This window comes from Ruditapes philippinarum, unplaced genomic scaffold (genome assembly GCF_026571515.1).
Source record: "Ruditapes philippinarum isolate M1 unplaced genomic scaffold, ASM2657151v2 ctg606_1_1_1_1, whole genome shotgun sequence".
Classification (NCBI taxonomy): domain Eukaryota; kingdom Metazoa; phylum Mollusca; class Bivalvia; order Venerida; family Veneridae; genus Ruditapes; species Ruditapes philippinarum.
In genome coordinates, this window is record NW_026858164.1 from 406,036 (window position 1) to 423,226 (window position 17,191).

General features: G+C 29.4%; 1 protein-coding gene across 1 annotated transcript; it reads right to left on the reverse strand.

Annotated features, from left to right (window-relative positions):
• Positions 1-15,932: 15,932 nt before the first annotated feature.
• LOC132752342 (uncharacterized) lies at positions 15,933-16,667 on the reverse strand. Its single transcript, XM_060742655.1, has one exon. The coding sequence runs from the start codon at positions 16,665-16,667 to the stop codon at positions 15,933-15,935; it is 735 nt and encodes a 244-aa protein (XP_060598638.1).
• Between the last annotated feature and the right edge of the window lie 524 nt (positions 16,668-17,191).

Consider the following 17,191-nt stretch of genomic DNA (forward strand, 5'->3'; position numbering starts at 1 on the left):
GGTGTTTGCAAATGGCAAATTACTGAATATTCCGACTGTTGCTGCAAATGACATGATGCACAATCCTATGTTGTCAGTACGATATAATTTATTTGAACAGATATCATAGTTAAGAAATCAATTAAAAACAACATACATGTAAATAATCTTATTCAAATGTTTATTATTCTTCTGCTTTATACAAGGATATTTTGATACAACTTTACAGTCTTATTAAATCTCAAACAGTGAAATGTAAAAATAAAAATGTGGAACTTTCACGTTGCAAGTAAATGTAACTCATAAAATATGAAACATATATATAAAACAAGAGTGAGTTACCCTAAGTGCACGATTAATAAAACATTTATAGAGGTCTAAAAGACAACGCGATATGCCAAATATAGAATATAGTATTTAACCAGAAACTAAAACTTAGTCTAGTTAAAGAAGGTGACTTCCGGGACAGGACCATTTTTGACCAGATGGTCCTGAGTTATATACAGAACAAATTTTGACTCGAGGGTCATGATTAATATAACTTTTGTAGAAATCTACAAAATGATACTACACGCCAAGAATCTTTGATCATGCTAAAGTCCTTTGTTTTCATAGTTGGAGAATGACCAGAGATAAAACTAATTACCAAATATTGCGGGCTAATTAGGTAACCTTGTATAAAAGGTCAACTATCCATTATGTTAAACAGGCTTAAAAAACTTATTTGACAATCCGTTGTCCATGTTCAATTAGCATATTTGTCATTGTTTGAGACATGTCTATTAATTGACTTTTAACATGTACAGCTCTAGTCTATTATGTGTACGTGAAATTAATTAAAGTCAGAATTCAGAATTGAATGATTTCTGCAAATTATCATAATTGCAAAACTTGGGTTATGTAAAAGTCGCAGTAATGTATTAATATTTTTTTTATAAACTTAGGGTCGAAATGCAATTTGACAAATTGTAGTTATTAATAATATTGTATATTTTATGAATATAATTATGTGAAATATATCATATTTATTTACTTATTTAGTTTAAACATATATTTATTTCAATAGTTTACATATATTGCATTTTATATGTATATTATTGTTACATAAAATTGAAAGGGATTAGAACGAAAGAAAACTTATATAGTTCCTATCCCTTATTTATTTATTTGTTAATTCAAGTCTCTTTCTCACATTGACAGATACATGTATAATACACAAAATTCATATACATTGAAAATACATGTATGACCAATCAACTGAGATTTATAAGAGACATATGTAACCATTATCACATATAATCAGACTATTTACGTATAAAACAGATAAGAACTAGAATACTCTTGTCAATTTGATTTATTTTTAAATTGCTATAAAAGAAATACTAAGACAAAGAAGTGAAATAATTTGGCATTTTTTTCCATAATACAAAATGGTTGTAAAATAATGATATGTTTTTTGATCGAATTTTAATCATATTTAGAATTTTAACCCAAATGTTTTTTTAGAAATAGGTAAAAAAAGTTTAACCTTTAATTTTTTAAAAAAATTTCTTCTGGGCCCTAAAAAAAAACAATTTTTTTAACCCCCTTTTTTTAATATAAAAAAAATCTCATAATTTTTAAAATAACATTTTTTCTTAAAAAAACCCCTTTTTGCTTTTTTCGACCCCCTTCCCGTGGGCGAAGGGGGTTTAAGGGCAAAGGGCCTTTTTATTTCCCGTTACCTCCTGGCGGGGGTTTCCCCGGGTCCCGGGGGGATCTTTTGGGAGTTTAGCAAAGGGGGGAAGGGTAGTCCCGTTGGGGGGTAAATCTCCCCGGAACGATTTTAAAAGGGTATGACTGGGGGTACTGTTTTAAAAAAAAGGGGGGTTAAAAAAAGAAAACCCAACCAAAAAAACTTTTTTTACATTAAATAAATTTTTTCCCGAAAAAAAAATAATTTTTTAAAAAAAGCAAGTTGAAAGAAAAAGACACAACCTTTTTTTTTTTATCGCGTGCTCCCTAAAAAATTTTAAACCCAAAAGTCTTTGTTAAAAAAACTATTAATCTTTTTTACACGGGTAGTTTTTAAACCCCCGGAATTTGTTTTAAAAAATGTTTGGGTTCCCTTTTTAAACCCAAAATTTTGGGTTTTTTTATGTTTTATAATACCCGGGCTTTTTTAAATTTTTCGTTTTTTTTCCCAATTTAACCCCTTTTTTCCAAAAAAAGTTCCGAAAGTACCTTTTTTAAAATCTTTTATTTAATTTTTTTACATGCCCCTCGGGGAAAATTTATAGCCAAATTTACTGAAAATCCCCAATTTTTTTCCCTATTAATGAAAACCCCCGGGGGGGAAAATTGGGAAAACCCGCAAAAAACTTAAAATTTAAAAAGCAACCCTTTTTTTATTTTTTAAAATTTAAAAATTTTAAAAAAGTTAAAAAATTTAATTTTTTTTTAAAAAATTTTTGGAAAAAGAAACCCGGTTTTTTTTTTCCTCCCAAAAAATGGTTTTTATTACAAAATGGGAAAACCCCCCCAATTAAAAGAAAACAAATGGGGTTTAATTTAAAAAAAATTTTTTTAAAAATTTGGGGCCCCCTGTTTTTTAATTTTAAATTTAAAAGGGGACAACCCCTACTATTTTTTTAGATCGGGGGCTTTTTTTGCTTTCATAAAAATCAAATTGGGTTTGGTTTTTTTTAAACTAAAATAAAAAGCACGAAGGGGAAAGGCCCCTTTTATAATTCCCCAATAATCCCCAAATTTTTTTTGGACGAACCAAATTTTTTAAAACAAAAAATGTTTTTTTAAACTTTTTTTGTTTTTTCCAAAGATTCCCGAAAAAAAGCTGACCGGAAAAGATAACGATGGTTTTGGGAAAAAGAAGGTAAACAAATAAAACCCTTTTATTTTTAATTTTTTTTTTCCTTTTTTTGTTTTCAAGCATTTTAAATTTTTTATTTTTTTTTATTTTTTCAATGCCTTTTCATGAATTTTTGGGGTAAATTTTTCGAGGTTTGGGTTTTCACTAAACCCCCATTGCAATTTAAAAGAAAAAATCCCCCAGAAAGCCCAGATTCCCAAAAATTTAGAAAACAAAATTAAAACCTTTAGCGGGGTTTTTATGTTCCCCTTTTTTAACCCCCAAAATGATTTTTTATCCCTTCTAAAAGTTTTTTGTTTTAAAGCAAAATTTTGTTTCATTGGGTTTTAAATGTGCCCCCCCTAAGCGTGGGAAAGGGGGTTTTTTCATTTTTAAAATTAGAAACAACAAAAATTCCCTTTTTCCCCCCCCTTTAAAAGAAATTTAAAATGGGAAATTAGGTGTTGTTTTAAAAAGCCCCAATTAATTTAAATTTCAGTTTTTTAAAAAGCCAAATTTTTTTTAAAAAGTTATTCCAGATTTTTTTTATCAGTTTTTAAAAAAAGGTTTAAATTTGAAAAATAGGAAAAATGTGAAAAAATTTTTTTTTACAGGGTTTTTTTTTTGATTGGGTTTTAAAAGGGAAAAACCAAAACAGGTTTTTAGGTTTAAATGGTTCCCCAAACAAAAAAAGAAAGAATTTTTTTTTTGAACCCCCGAATTCCCAAAGGGAACCCGCCAAAAGGGGGCCAAAAACCAAAAAATCACCCCGCTTGGGGAACCCAAGGGGGATGCATTTTAAACCCCCCATCCCTTTTCAAACCCAATTTTAAATTGAACTTTCCTTTCTTTTCACAAAAGGGGGTAAAAAAGGGGCCTTTCCCAAAACCCTTAAAAGGCCCCCTGTCCCCGGGGAAAAAGGGGGAAAAATATTGACGTATTTTTCTTTTTAAATTTAAAATTTGTTTTTTTTCATGGTCCCCAACCAAACCCTTAAAAAATATTTTATGGCTTTTTTTTGTATTTTTTTTTCAATTTTGAGGGAAAAAAGGGCTTGAAAATTTTCTTTAAAAAATAGAAAAAAAAACCCGGAAAAACCCCTTAAAAAAAAGGGCCCAACCCCGGCCCCAAAATTGGGGTTTAAAAGGTTTTCCCCTCAAAAGCCCCCGTTTTTCCCTGGGCGGACCTTTGGAAAAAATTTAATGGTAAGGGTTGGGCTTACCTTTATCCAAAAATTTTGATTTTTTGGTGGGGTTAAAAAATTTTTTTTTCGTGAAATTAAAAATTTTAAAACCCCGGCCCAAATTTTTGGATAAACCCCCCCCTTTTTCAAAATTTTTTAAAAAGAACCCCCTTAAAAAAAAGCTGGGCCTGCTAAAAGGTCTTTAAACCAAATATTAAAAAAAATTAAAAAAATCAAAAGTGTATTTTAAAAAAAAAATTTCCAAAAACCATCATTTTTTTGCTTATGTTAAAAAAGACAAAAAAATTGGGATTTTTTTTATTTAGGGTTTAATAGAACAAAGGAAAAATTTTTAGGGAAAAGATAGGGGTTTTAAAAAAAATTTTCCCGGGCCTTCCCCCGGAAAAGTTTTGTTATTCATAGGATGTTTTTATACCGGGTTTAACGGGGGAACCCCCGGGAATTTAAAACAATGGGTAAAAAACCCCAAAACCCAGGGAAAAAAAAATACCCCACCTTTAAAGGGCCCGAAATTTTCAAAATTTTAAAGGTTTTTCGTCGGGGTTTTTAAAACAAAAGGGGGATCCCCTTTTTATTATCCTTTTTTAATAAAAAACCCAAAATTTTTCAAAAGGGCCCGAAAATTTTTAAAAACACTTCCCATTAAAAAAATAAAAATTCACAGTAAAAAATTTTAAAGAAAAGGTTTTTTTAAACCCAAAAAAAGGGCTCAAAATAGAAAAAACCCTTTTTTACACCCGGGAGCTTACTTTCAAAGCGGACTGAATTTCCTACTGTTAGTTTTCTTTTTAAATTCCATTGAAGTTAATGGGATGTAGGCGTATGACTGACGGATATAAAACGTTTTATTATGAATAAAATGGCACGTGTCCCCAGCTTGCAGTAATGTTATAAAAATATACGTTCATCAAAAAACTTTAAAGAAGTGTTTTAATTGGTATGGTACTATTAAAATTAATTATCAGGACACGTTTCTAACTGAAAATGCGTTTTCTTGAACTTCAAATAAAACAGATGATTTTAGTTTTTTTTTACAATCTTTTCTTTGTAAATGAGAAGAAGTACTTAAACAATATACATTAAACAACATCTTTTTCTTTATTTAAGAACACTTGCGTTGTGAAAAGTAGATTAAAAAATATGTCATCTTGCTAGTTGGTTAATTAGCAAATCATTTTATTTGCCGATGATTCACAAAAAAAAAACTGTTAACACTACAATACATACTACACAATTAAGATAAAGAAAGAGTAAAATAATCAAAAAATAAAACAGGAATACAATAAATTGTTATATTAGGGGTATCAGATTGAACAAAGTCAGAGAAGTATTTATCGAAGGTTGTAAAAATGATGAATTGGTCAATGATTTTATGTGAAAATATGCTATATGCATTAAGTCTGCAACAGTTCTGCACGTTTTTAAGGATTGTTTATTTTCTGTTTTAGTCATTCACTTTATATCAAAGCCTACATATATCTTAGTTTGTCTATATCAAGGTATTTACACACACAAATGCACTTGGTGAATTCAAAATTTTACAAGTATTATTTAACTTAGCAAGATACGTAGCGAGCCAAAAACACAATACTCTATGTACTTTGGGGGAAATTTTGTTTTTGGAAAAAAAATGTTTTTTGCACATTTTTTTTTTAAAAATTTTCTTTTTCTAAAAATTAACCAAGAGTTTAAATTTAAAATGATGAAGCCCCGAAAATACTTGCAATTTTTAAATTTTTTTCCCCGGTTTGGGCGGGAAAAAACAGCCCCCAAAGGTTTTTTTATTTAAAATTTTTAAAGGCACCCCCTTTAAAAGTTTTTAAAAAAAAAAACTTTAGGGTATATTTTTAAAAATATTTAAAATAAAAATTTTTATTGAAAAAGGGTAAGCCCCAAATCGACAACAAAAAGAACCATTTTATAAAGGAAAAAATTTTTTGTTTTAACAATGCCCCCAAGGGAAATTTTTTAAACCTTTTTACAAAAAAATTTTTTTAAAGAAAATTTTAAAAATTTTTATATGAATGGAGTAAAAGTGATTTCTAAAAAAACATCAAAATTAAATTTAAAAAATATTTCGGGGTTTTTTTTAAGTGGGCAGAAATTTTTCCCAAAAAAAATGGTTCTTTATATAAAAACCCAAAAAAATTTCCGGGGTTTTTGATTTAAAAAAATTTTTTAAAAACGAACCTTTTGCACTGAAAATCGCATTTAAGAGGAACCTCCTTATCCGAAAAGCAAAATTGCAAAAAAGGTTTTAAAATTCAGAAGACTAGCAAGTACAGTGCAAAAGTGAATGGGGTATACAAGACAGCGACTATGGGCATACATAAAAATGCTTGAAAGTAATACAAGTACTAATGAAAGGCGATTTTTGAATTTTGATATATTTAGTTGTATAAGTATCATAAGGGTGAATCAATTAAGCAAAGCAATAACAAATATTTTAACACTACTGCTATTTAGTAATATAGCAATAATATGTTTACAATGAACACAAAGTCGAATTGTTTGCTAAATGCAAAGTTTCTTATTTTCCAAAACATCCTGAACATTAAAAAAGATACATACGTCTCGAATGATTTTGATGTTGTTTCCAGATTTTTATATACTTTCATTTATTGACTGTAACGTAAAGTTATCATTTGAGGTAGTCTAGGAACTAATATTGAGCAGTCATTAATTTGAATTTTGAACAGATACCCGTCAGGATAAGGTAGCTTGGTAAAGAGTTCAATGACACTTCATATGTGTAAACCATCTTATACTTGCGTCACATTTTGGGGGATATTTTTAAGATTCACAGTAAATTCAATAACAATTTATATTAGTCACTTTGGTTAAATTTTAAAATTTATAAACCATTAATAAATTATATAAAAATTCAATGTCACGATTTACGTGCTGGATTTGTTAGAAGGGTGTGTTCATTGAATGTCGTCCATCGTTGTTGATCTTTGTTTTCTTATTTAACAAGGAAAGGGAAGAAGAACAAGCAGGTTTTTAATGTTGCTCTTGGTATCATATAATACTTAAAGAACTGTGATGTTATACTTAAAGACTAAAGAATATAAAGGAATACTAATATGCTTAACAATTAAAATCATTAACTTGTCAACTGAGTATTATCCGAAACTAAAAAGTCTGAATAGACATTTTTTATTTAACCCACAAATTTATTATTTTTGTTTATTGTGGCAAGTTTTAGATTGACATGAATGGATTTAAGAATGTATGCTGTGGAATACAGCTATTGGCCAATGTAATGTTACAATCACTATATTGTAAAATATAAAAAATGCTTATTAGTCAGAGAGTAATAAAGTGCAACATTTACGCAGAAAATACCTTTGTTAGCAAAGTGTTATATTCATGTCAAAATAACTTGAATAGTAAAAACACATTCTCACAAGTTTTTATTTAATTCTAATGGTCTAATGAACAAGATTAAGTGGTTTGACATACAATATTCCTTTTAAAAATATATGAAGGATTCCGTTTAAATCAGATTCTGAACTGAACTGGGAGCCCCCAATTTGTGACTTTTATCTCGCTGCCTTGTGTTCACTGAAAGCAATGAAACACAATCCATGAGACAAGATTAAAAACGTCTATCAATATAAATTCAAGATGATAAACAAGAGAACAAGGGTTCCGATTAATGTGTATATTATGACTTTCACAATATGTTAAAATGATATAAAGATACAAGTGGAAAAATGGAATTTCTTTTGAAGTTAAGATTGCTTAGAATGTCAGGGTTGACGGTAATGAAAGACAACATTTCACATTTACATAAGATTAAACTGAAACCATTTTTTTCCTTATTTAGTTACTTTATTATTTCCACTTATGTTATGTACTACCTCCAGACATTTCCATTTCAGAAAATGCCATTCATAAGACAGAGTTAAATATCAATAAATAGAGGAAAGATTTCTAGAAATGGTAGGTATGAAAATTGTTTCCGGTATTGCTTTGTTACATGAATTATTATATGTCAGATATATCATCAACATAATATGCGATAATGATATATGCACAATCATTCTTGATAAACCATTCATTCAGCCTGTTAAAGCAAATAATAATCGTTCGTTAATTAAGCTTTTTGATCAATGTTCGACAACATTTCAAAAGCAAGAAATATATTGTTTCACCGCCAGGTAATTTATAATACGAGTAACGGACAAATTACATTTTTAAAAGGATAAGATAATGTTTGTAAGCTATGAACATCTATAAAGCGAGAGTAATATTTGCTACAATTAATGATAATCCAGTGAACAGCTCTTATTAACTTAATTATTTTGCATGTCTGATTAAAATTGAAAGGAACTGATCAAAGGAGACTAAGTAAATCCCGGATTGCGTTGAACTACAAATAAGTAGGCGTTTTCCTTCGTGAAATCTACTTAGCCAGTATGAAAGAATGATCATGTCTGCTGGATATGAAAATCTACTTTGTATCATAAACAAACACAAAATGTTTAACCGAAATGCGAGACATTCTAAACCACTGATCAAAATTACTTAATATTTAAAACAGTGAAGCGTTAAGAACTATTTTAGTGTTAATCAGCCAGGCAATTTCTTGATGAGAGCATACTACAATTACTTTCAATTTCAATATGCCAATTTAATTAAGCAGGTGTATCGAGGAGCTCCGATAGCAATCAAAATGAAGAAAAAAGTCTTAGTCGCCAGTTTTGAAATGCTTTAACTAAAAGCAGCTGCTGGTTCATATTAGTCATAATTGAAGAGTGCTTATAATTTACAGTGGATGGTGACTCAAACTTATAAAACAATTAAGAAAAGGGGATTTTGTTAACCGTATTTCAAAATAAGAAATCGACCCAGAGAATAAAGACGTTTATGGATACTATAAAACTTTTTTCAGCTGATTTATCAGATGCGTTGGCAATTATGATTTTGAAAGATTCATGTCATTAAAGATAAAACTTTAGCAAAATAAACGTCAAGACATCACTGTTTTCATCTCTCAGCAGCAAAATCTAGACTATTGAAAAGATAAATTTAAGCTAGCTCTGTCAGCAAAATCCTATCATAAGATAAACGCTTAACAGCCTGATATAAAACTTTTTCAGACAGCAGGATTCCTTGAAATATTTACAAATCTGGCATTAACCCGTAATCTGCTCAATTTATATAATGAAACTGTCTTTCTTTAAACATTCCATTCAGATATTGTTAGAAATTTCACTATGGCCACCAGCAGCAGAGTCTGTTCAAGTTAAAAATATCAACAACTTCATTCAATAAAAAATGTTCTTTTCTTCATTCAGGTCGGGTTTAAATAAATCGTGATCACTTGATAATAAATAATGTAGCCTTTTAAAATAATGTAATTGTACATGCTGTTTACGCAAGGCCATCCATTAATCATTCATAGTGATAAAAGTCAAGTTCCCAACATTTCCAGACTGGTATCTATTTGCAGAACAATAAAGTGTAACAAACCGAATTGTCTTGCAGAAAGATTGATAGGTTTTACAGGTGAAACACTTGATTTCTTACAGCTGTTTGAAAATGGCAAATTACTGAAAATTCTGAATTTTGCATCAAAGTAAACTTGCTGATAACACGGTACACAACCCTATGTTGTCAGTACGTTAATTAATTTGAACAAATAGCAGAGTTAAACCACTAAAACGATATACATATAAATAATATGTGATTTAAATGTTTGTTATTCTTTGAATGCTTTGTATCAGGATATTTTGATACTACTTTACAGCCTAATTAATCTGAAACATTGAAATGTAAAGACAAACAAAATGTGTACTTTGTACGTTATGAGAAAATCATAAAGTATGAAGCATGAGATAAAACAAGGGCTAGACATTTTACCCTCAGTGCATGTGTAGAGCTCTACAAGGCAACGCGATATGCCAAGTTTCGTATTTTTCCACAAAAAGATAAGATGTGTTTTCTTAAAACTTATTCTAGTTCAAGTAAGTGAGTTCCATGAAATGACCAATTTTGACCTGCGGGTCATGATTCATATATTTTGTAGAAATCTACAGGATGACACTACCCGCTTCTAAATCTAAATCTAAATTTTGATATATTTTAATGTTTTCTTGTATGAAGGAAAATGGCATTGTAATGCTGAAATAAAAAGTAAGTATCAGATTAGTCCCAGTTTTCTTAATGACACTATACATGTATATAAATATTGAGACCACTTATTGTATGCAGAATTTTAAACATAACATGTCTATTTTTGTCTAAAGTAAAGAAAAACGTTTTATTTTTATTGTTACATAGAGACTGTGTGGCAATTATCAATATTTTCTATCATACAACTTGAGCAGAGTGCACTTTTAAAGGATGGTAATAAATGTTAAAAAAATTATAGATTTGATAATTCATAATTTACTGTAAAGATTTGTGCTTTGTTCATTGAGTTATTTTATCTGACATGTTAAAATATCTTGTTTGGACAAACCTATCATTCGATATACGAGATATAAGGTGACAGAGAGCCTGTAGACAGTATGTTTATATCCTTGTACTGTTTAAATGATGAGTAGTTAGTCACAACAGACAGCATTGTAGCGTAGACAATTGATGATTTCTTAATATATTGCATGCGCTCCATTTTCGAAATTGATATAAACTAATATTTATAGTATGTATTAATTCATTTAATGAGTTACATGATAATTTCTATTTTTAAAATGCAAGATGAATTCATTTGAGTACCACCTTGAACAAAACTAATAAAAAACTAATTAAAGTTGCTGTTGATATTCAAACATTGTAACTGTAGACTGTTGACTTTGTTTTTATGACAGGCACGTAGTTGAACATAGTTTAGGTAGTTCTTCATTTATTTCTTAAATTTATGAACAGAACATAATAGGTCAGAACAAACAGTGTATTCTAGACTTGTACAATAAGTACATTATCATTTTACATATACATAAATAGTACATATATTGTATAATAAAAGTCACAATGGAAAATAAGCACATTATCACAAATTCATATTTTGAGATGATTAAAATGCAAAAGTACGTAGTTTTATAAGAAAGTGTATGAGCACCAGAGGCAACGTCAAAGCCTCAGCTTAACAGGCATTAAGACATATGTTCGCACCTTAAACAGGCTTTTGTTTTCTTTAGAAAAATGAAAATGATGTCACATTCCTATTTATGAAGGAATTAAATAATTCTATATATCACCTATCTTCATATATATAATATTTATCAATTAAGAATTCAGAAACATGCAAATGAGTTTAATTATTTTACATTATAACATAGAGAAAAAGACAAAAAGACTAAAATATGATAATCATTTTTGAGGGAAATGATATTAACACAAAAAGTGAACTAAAACATGTGTTGATGAAGTCTAAACGCTAGGAAATCAATGAATTACAAAGCTTTGAAATGGTTAAAAATAGAAATCCTTCATAATTATTAGACATGCATCATTAAAAATGCAATTCAGACTCAGCAATTACCACTCCTACCATGTAAGATGACGTAATTCCGCGGTAAGAAAAAGTGTTGAATAAATATATGAGTTTTCGTATGGCATTTTGAAATACAAATAAAGAAAGGGATAAAAGTGACAATGGTGCATTAGTATAACGAACTTCATAAATTTAATTTAATTTGTATTTCATATCTTTCAAAAACAGAAATAACATTGTGTTGTGTATTACATTTTACACGAAGGATATAACCGAAAGCACAAATATGTAATCGATTGGTGATTATACTCATATTTGCTTTGATGTCTAATTGCCATCGTTTTCATTTATAGAATAGATGCTAACATAAGAATATACACAGATTATTACCAGATACGAAAGGACTTATGAGGGTGATAATAATAATATCATCTTGTTATATAGAATCATTTTACTTGATTCCTGTCTGTCAAATAGAAAATCTATAAAAACTGTTTCAAAATATTTTACGATTCTGAGAAACACGCAGAGAGACTGTCTTATGAAAACAGCATGAGTGTAAGCTAAACATATATTTAAGTAAAAGAGATATTTTACTTAAGCTGTTTCGAATCCCTCATTTTTTTTAGATAAAGCAAACTTTATTGTAAAAATCCATGCTTGAATGTATCAAGATATTTCAAGTAGCATAGGCAGCTTGTTATGTATATGTAATGTTGATTACCTCTTGTTCTCTGAGCCTGGATAAAATATTTTATTGAGTAATAGATGGCTTTTTAATGCATCTGATTGTATTTCTTGATATTGTTTATATCCCTTTGATTTGTTTAAGATATTTCTTTATTAAAAACAAACTACACAGGTTACTCAAAACAATAGTAACACAATGCGATCACGTTTATTCTCAAATTTGATAAAAATAGTGTTCAGCATTTACACATTTAAAACCAATATTTATTAGTCCTTATATAACCTATAATGCCTTCTCAAAATTATATTTTGTTTAGTTAGCGTTCGTTTCTATTCTATCTTTTCTTTTTTAAAGTTCGAAACAACAAATATAAATCGACAATTGATAATCGAGCAAATTATATAATTCTAAATATCTGATATAAAAAAACTCACACGAAGTTTGATTATTTGGCTTGTCTTGGAAATACATCAAATCTAATAATATTTCATTAGCGGGCATTATAATTAGAATTGCTATTATTAATGACAATAATATTAATCTAGCTAGCAAAATTCTGCAGGGAATAAGAAAATGTTTACTATTTCCTCTGAGATTTTATTGACATAATATATTTCTTCGATGTACTTTCTAAAAAACCTGTATAAATACTTTGATTATATAATGAATAGGATGATTAAGTGTGACATATACGGAATGACTCACGATAAGTCCAGTTATACATGATCACATGAAAAACCATTTTAGACGTTTCTTCGTTGAAAGAGTGTTACTTACTGAATATTATGAATTTTATTGACATTAAAGATATGTGTTAATCAAGTTTTCATTATTCAAGAATATACCTCATGAACAGTATAAGGAATGCTTTAATGGGAGGCTTGACTCAGATGTTCAAATTCATATATATGCTCTTTATTACTATCATTAAATGATATTCAATTTCAACACACAATATCTGGTTAAAAAGCAATTTTATATGATTGTAGGAAACGAAGTATAAACAATGATATTTTGGTCCACAGTCTAAAACATAATACGAAGTAAATGAGTATTTAAGTTACTGAAATGACAATGAAGAATTTTATACTCATAACCGTGCTTAAATGACTATATATAACTAAATTCTTTATCATTTATGCATTCATCACTGACGCTGCAAGTTTATATGTATAAAACCTACTTATATCATTTCCTCGCGAGAGGGAAACTTAGCAAAAATTAAATCAGCTTGTGCTATCATTGATTAAAGAATAATACTTATTCTGGTTGAAATATTATCAACATCATTAGCTTATTTATACCAGATATTTGACAGAAAAAAAACAGCCTCAAAATATGCCTTGGCAATGGATTGATTTGAAACTGAAAACCTCCACAGAAGTTTTATAATGATCTCTATTAAGAAGATAAATTAAAGAAGATACGACAATAGTTATACACATCTGTTTTTTCATCGATATGCGTATATTTTTCCCAATTTTTTACCTTCGTTGTCGTTGAAAGTAAGGGTTCGAAACAAACTAAGTTTATTCATCAAGTTTCAAATGAACAGGTGACCAGTACGATAGCATGTATGTTAAAGGACTGTAATATTGTAAAAGGTAATGCCCGAAAAGCTTTGTATAAAGCAGACAGAGCTAGATACTTAAGACAGACAGTCAGGTTTCATGTCGTTTAATGTGTCACACAGTCGATTTAACATTCATTCCTTTTGACTTTTTAACAAAAAATATTACATTAAATGTGCTTTTAATTCATATTCAAGTCCTTCTTTTAAATATTTTATATCTACGTAATTCAACTCACTTTCAATTTGTTTTGCATAGAAAGGAATGCCACAGCATATAAAATGCTTTACGAAACAGCTTTATTATTTTCTCCATTTTAATGGAATGTAAATATCAACTGCCACCAAACAACATAAACGTGCTGTTTTAATATTTAAAACGTTGCTGTTGTTAACAAAAATGCTGTATTTCATTTAATTGAAAATATCGAACGAATATGATTTATACATAAGATTCTATTTCCTGATATGTCCACCAAATAAACATGTTGAAACAATAAATAATTGAAAGAATGTAATTAGTGCAGCTAATTCTATAAGCACTCAACATGTGATATAGCTAAACTGCACAATGTGAAAATGAACGGCGAAAGATGCTGGAAGAAAAAATATTGTGATAATATTAGATTAAATCTAGCTCAAACCCGTATAAATCCTTTCGTGTTGTGATTCACTCAGGATGGTATTGTTTTATATTAATTATATTTATTATATGTGAGATAAATCATCAACATAACATGCGATACATTTATTCTTGATAAACCATACATGAAGCAGGAAATGGCAAATCATAACTATTTGTTATTTTAAGCTTTTGATCAATATTTGACAAAATTACAAAAGCAAGAAATGTTTAGTTTCACCGCTAGATATTTTATATATATGAGTAACGAACAAAATACATTTTTAAAAGGATAAGATAATGTTTGTAAGCTATGAACATTTAAAAAGCGAAAGTAATATTTGCTACAATTAATATTTATCCAATGAACAGCTCACATAAACTTAATTATTTTGCATGTCTGCTGCAAATTCAAAGGAACTATTCAACGGAGACTTAAGTAAATCCCGAACTGTTTTGAACAATAAATAAGTAAGCGTTTTCCTTACTGAAATCTAATTAGCCAGTATGAACGAATGCGCCCTGTCTTTAGTTTGCTCTTATATCAATATGCCTGCTGGATATGAAAATCTACTTTGTATAATAAACAAACACAACATTTAATAAAGTGTTTAACCGAAAAGTTAGACATTCTAAACCACTGATCAAAATTACTTAATGTTTAAAACAGCGAAGCGTTGAGAACTATTTGAGTGTTAATCAGCCAGACAATTACTTGATGAAAGCAAAATATTAAAATAATAAAGTCACAGCAATAACACGTATAATATCATTTTTTATTTTTCCAACGTTTCGGCAAATGTATGCCTTTTTCAAGGTAAATAAATAATAATAATATCAACGGACGTGACGTCGTAATTTTAAAATTAACGTCACGCCCACTTTAGCGGAAAAACGAACAAATACGAACAATTCCAATTCATGATAAAAGAGATAAGTGCACCAAACAAAGCATCAAAATATAAAAACGACACAATAGATATCGGATTAATAAATACGAATATTTCCTATAGGGTTTAATTATAAAAAATGATAATAGGAAAAAACGAATATCTATGTGGCGTAATTTTAGCATTTGTAGCGTGGATTGATATTTTATGAATTATTTAATTGAGTATAACAACTTTGTGTTCATTCCTTCTGGAAAATGAGTTTTTAGCTTATGAATCCAAAATGTTTCTTTGCACAAACGATCTAAAGTATTGTAAACAACATCTATGGGCATAAATGAAAAGTCGGTAAAATTATGATCGTCCTTATTAAAATGATTTGCAACATTAGTGGAGAATGCAGGATCTACAAAATTGCATATATCAAATTTATGGCTATTCATTCGTTTAGACACAGGTTGTTTGGTTTGACCAACATACTGCATGCTACATTTTTTACATGTTATCAAATATATACAATTCTTGGTTTGACAGTTAGTATGTTGACGTAAGTCAAATATCTCTCCTGTATTTGAACTGTAAAATGACGTACCACTATTAATACGAACACAATGAGAACAGCGTTTTCTACAACAACCTCCAGAATGTGATGTAAAGTCACTGTCAGTATCAAATCTAGATCTAACTAAAGTCTTGTAAGTTTCTTGGACGTTTATAGGCAATTATGGGTGTGTAGTTATTGTGAATATTTTTAACACCTTCGTTTTTTGACAGATTTAGTAGGTCCCAATATTTATGAATAGTATTTCCAATATTAGGTAAGGACGGATTATATGTCACAATAAATGGAAGAACGTTTTTCTTTTCTTTATCTTGTGGCCGTAAGGCATCCTCTTGTGACATCTGTGACACGTGAAGAAACGCTGAATCTATAACCGTCTCAGGGAAATTTCTACTTACGAAGAATTCTCGTAGTTTGCTCAGTGAAGTAGAGAACACGTCGTCGTCGGATATAATTCTCCTGTAACGCTTAGCCTGACTGTGGGGTATTCCGTCTTTACACCGTTTTGGATGACAGGATGTATAATCAAGATATTGGTGGTTGTTAGTTTCCTTTACATAAACATTAGTTTGAAGTTCGTACGATTTTCCTTTTGATACTTGAACATCAAGAAACGAAACAGATTGTTGAGATATGGTGTGGGTGAATTTAATGCTTGGGTGAACATTGTTGATTTTGTCAATAAATGTGTTAAGTTCTTCAAGAGAATGATCCCAAAGCATAAAAATATCGTCTAGAAAACGAAGCCACAATGACGGTTTAAGCTGACTATCTTTCAAAAACTCCTCTTCGAATTTCCCCATAAAAAGTGCTGCGTACGCGGGGGCGACTGGGCTTCCCATAGCGGTACCCATTTTTTTAAATTTTTTTTTTGTTTTTTTTTTTTTGATGAAAGCAAGCAACAATTAATTCCATTACAAATGTCAACTATATTAAGCAGGTACATAAATTCTGAGGAGCTCCGAGAGCGATCAAAATGACAAAAAGGCCTTACTTTAACTAAAAGCAGCTGCCCTTAGTTTTCGGTGGTTAAAATTAGTCATTGAAAAGTGGTTATAATTTATAGTGGATGGTGAATCAAACATATAAAACAATCGAGAAAAGGGGAGTTTGTTAACCGTTTTTCAAAATAAGAAATCGACCTTGAGAATTTAGACGTTATCGGCTGATTTATCAGATGCGCTGGCAATTTTGATTTTGAAGCATTCATGTCATTAAATCAAAATTTTCCCCAAAACGTTTTCCAAAATAAACGTGAAGACATCACTGTTTTCATCTCTCCCCAGCAAAGTCTAGACTATTGAAACCATAATTTTAAACTCACTCTGTCAGCAAAATCCTATATAAGATAAACATTGCAGGCTGATATAAAACTTTT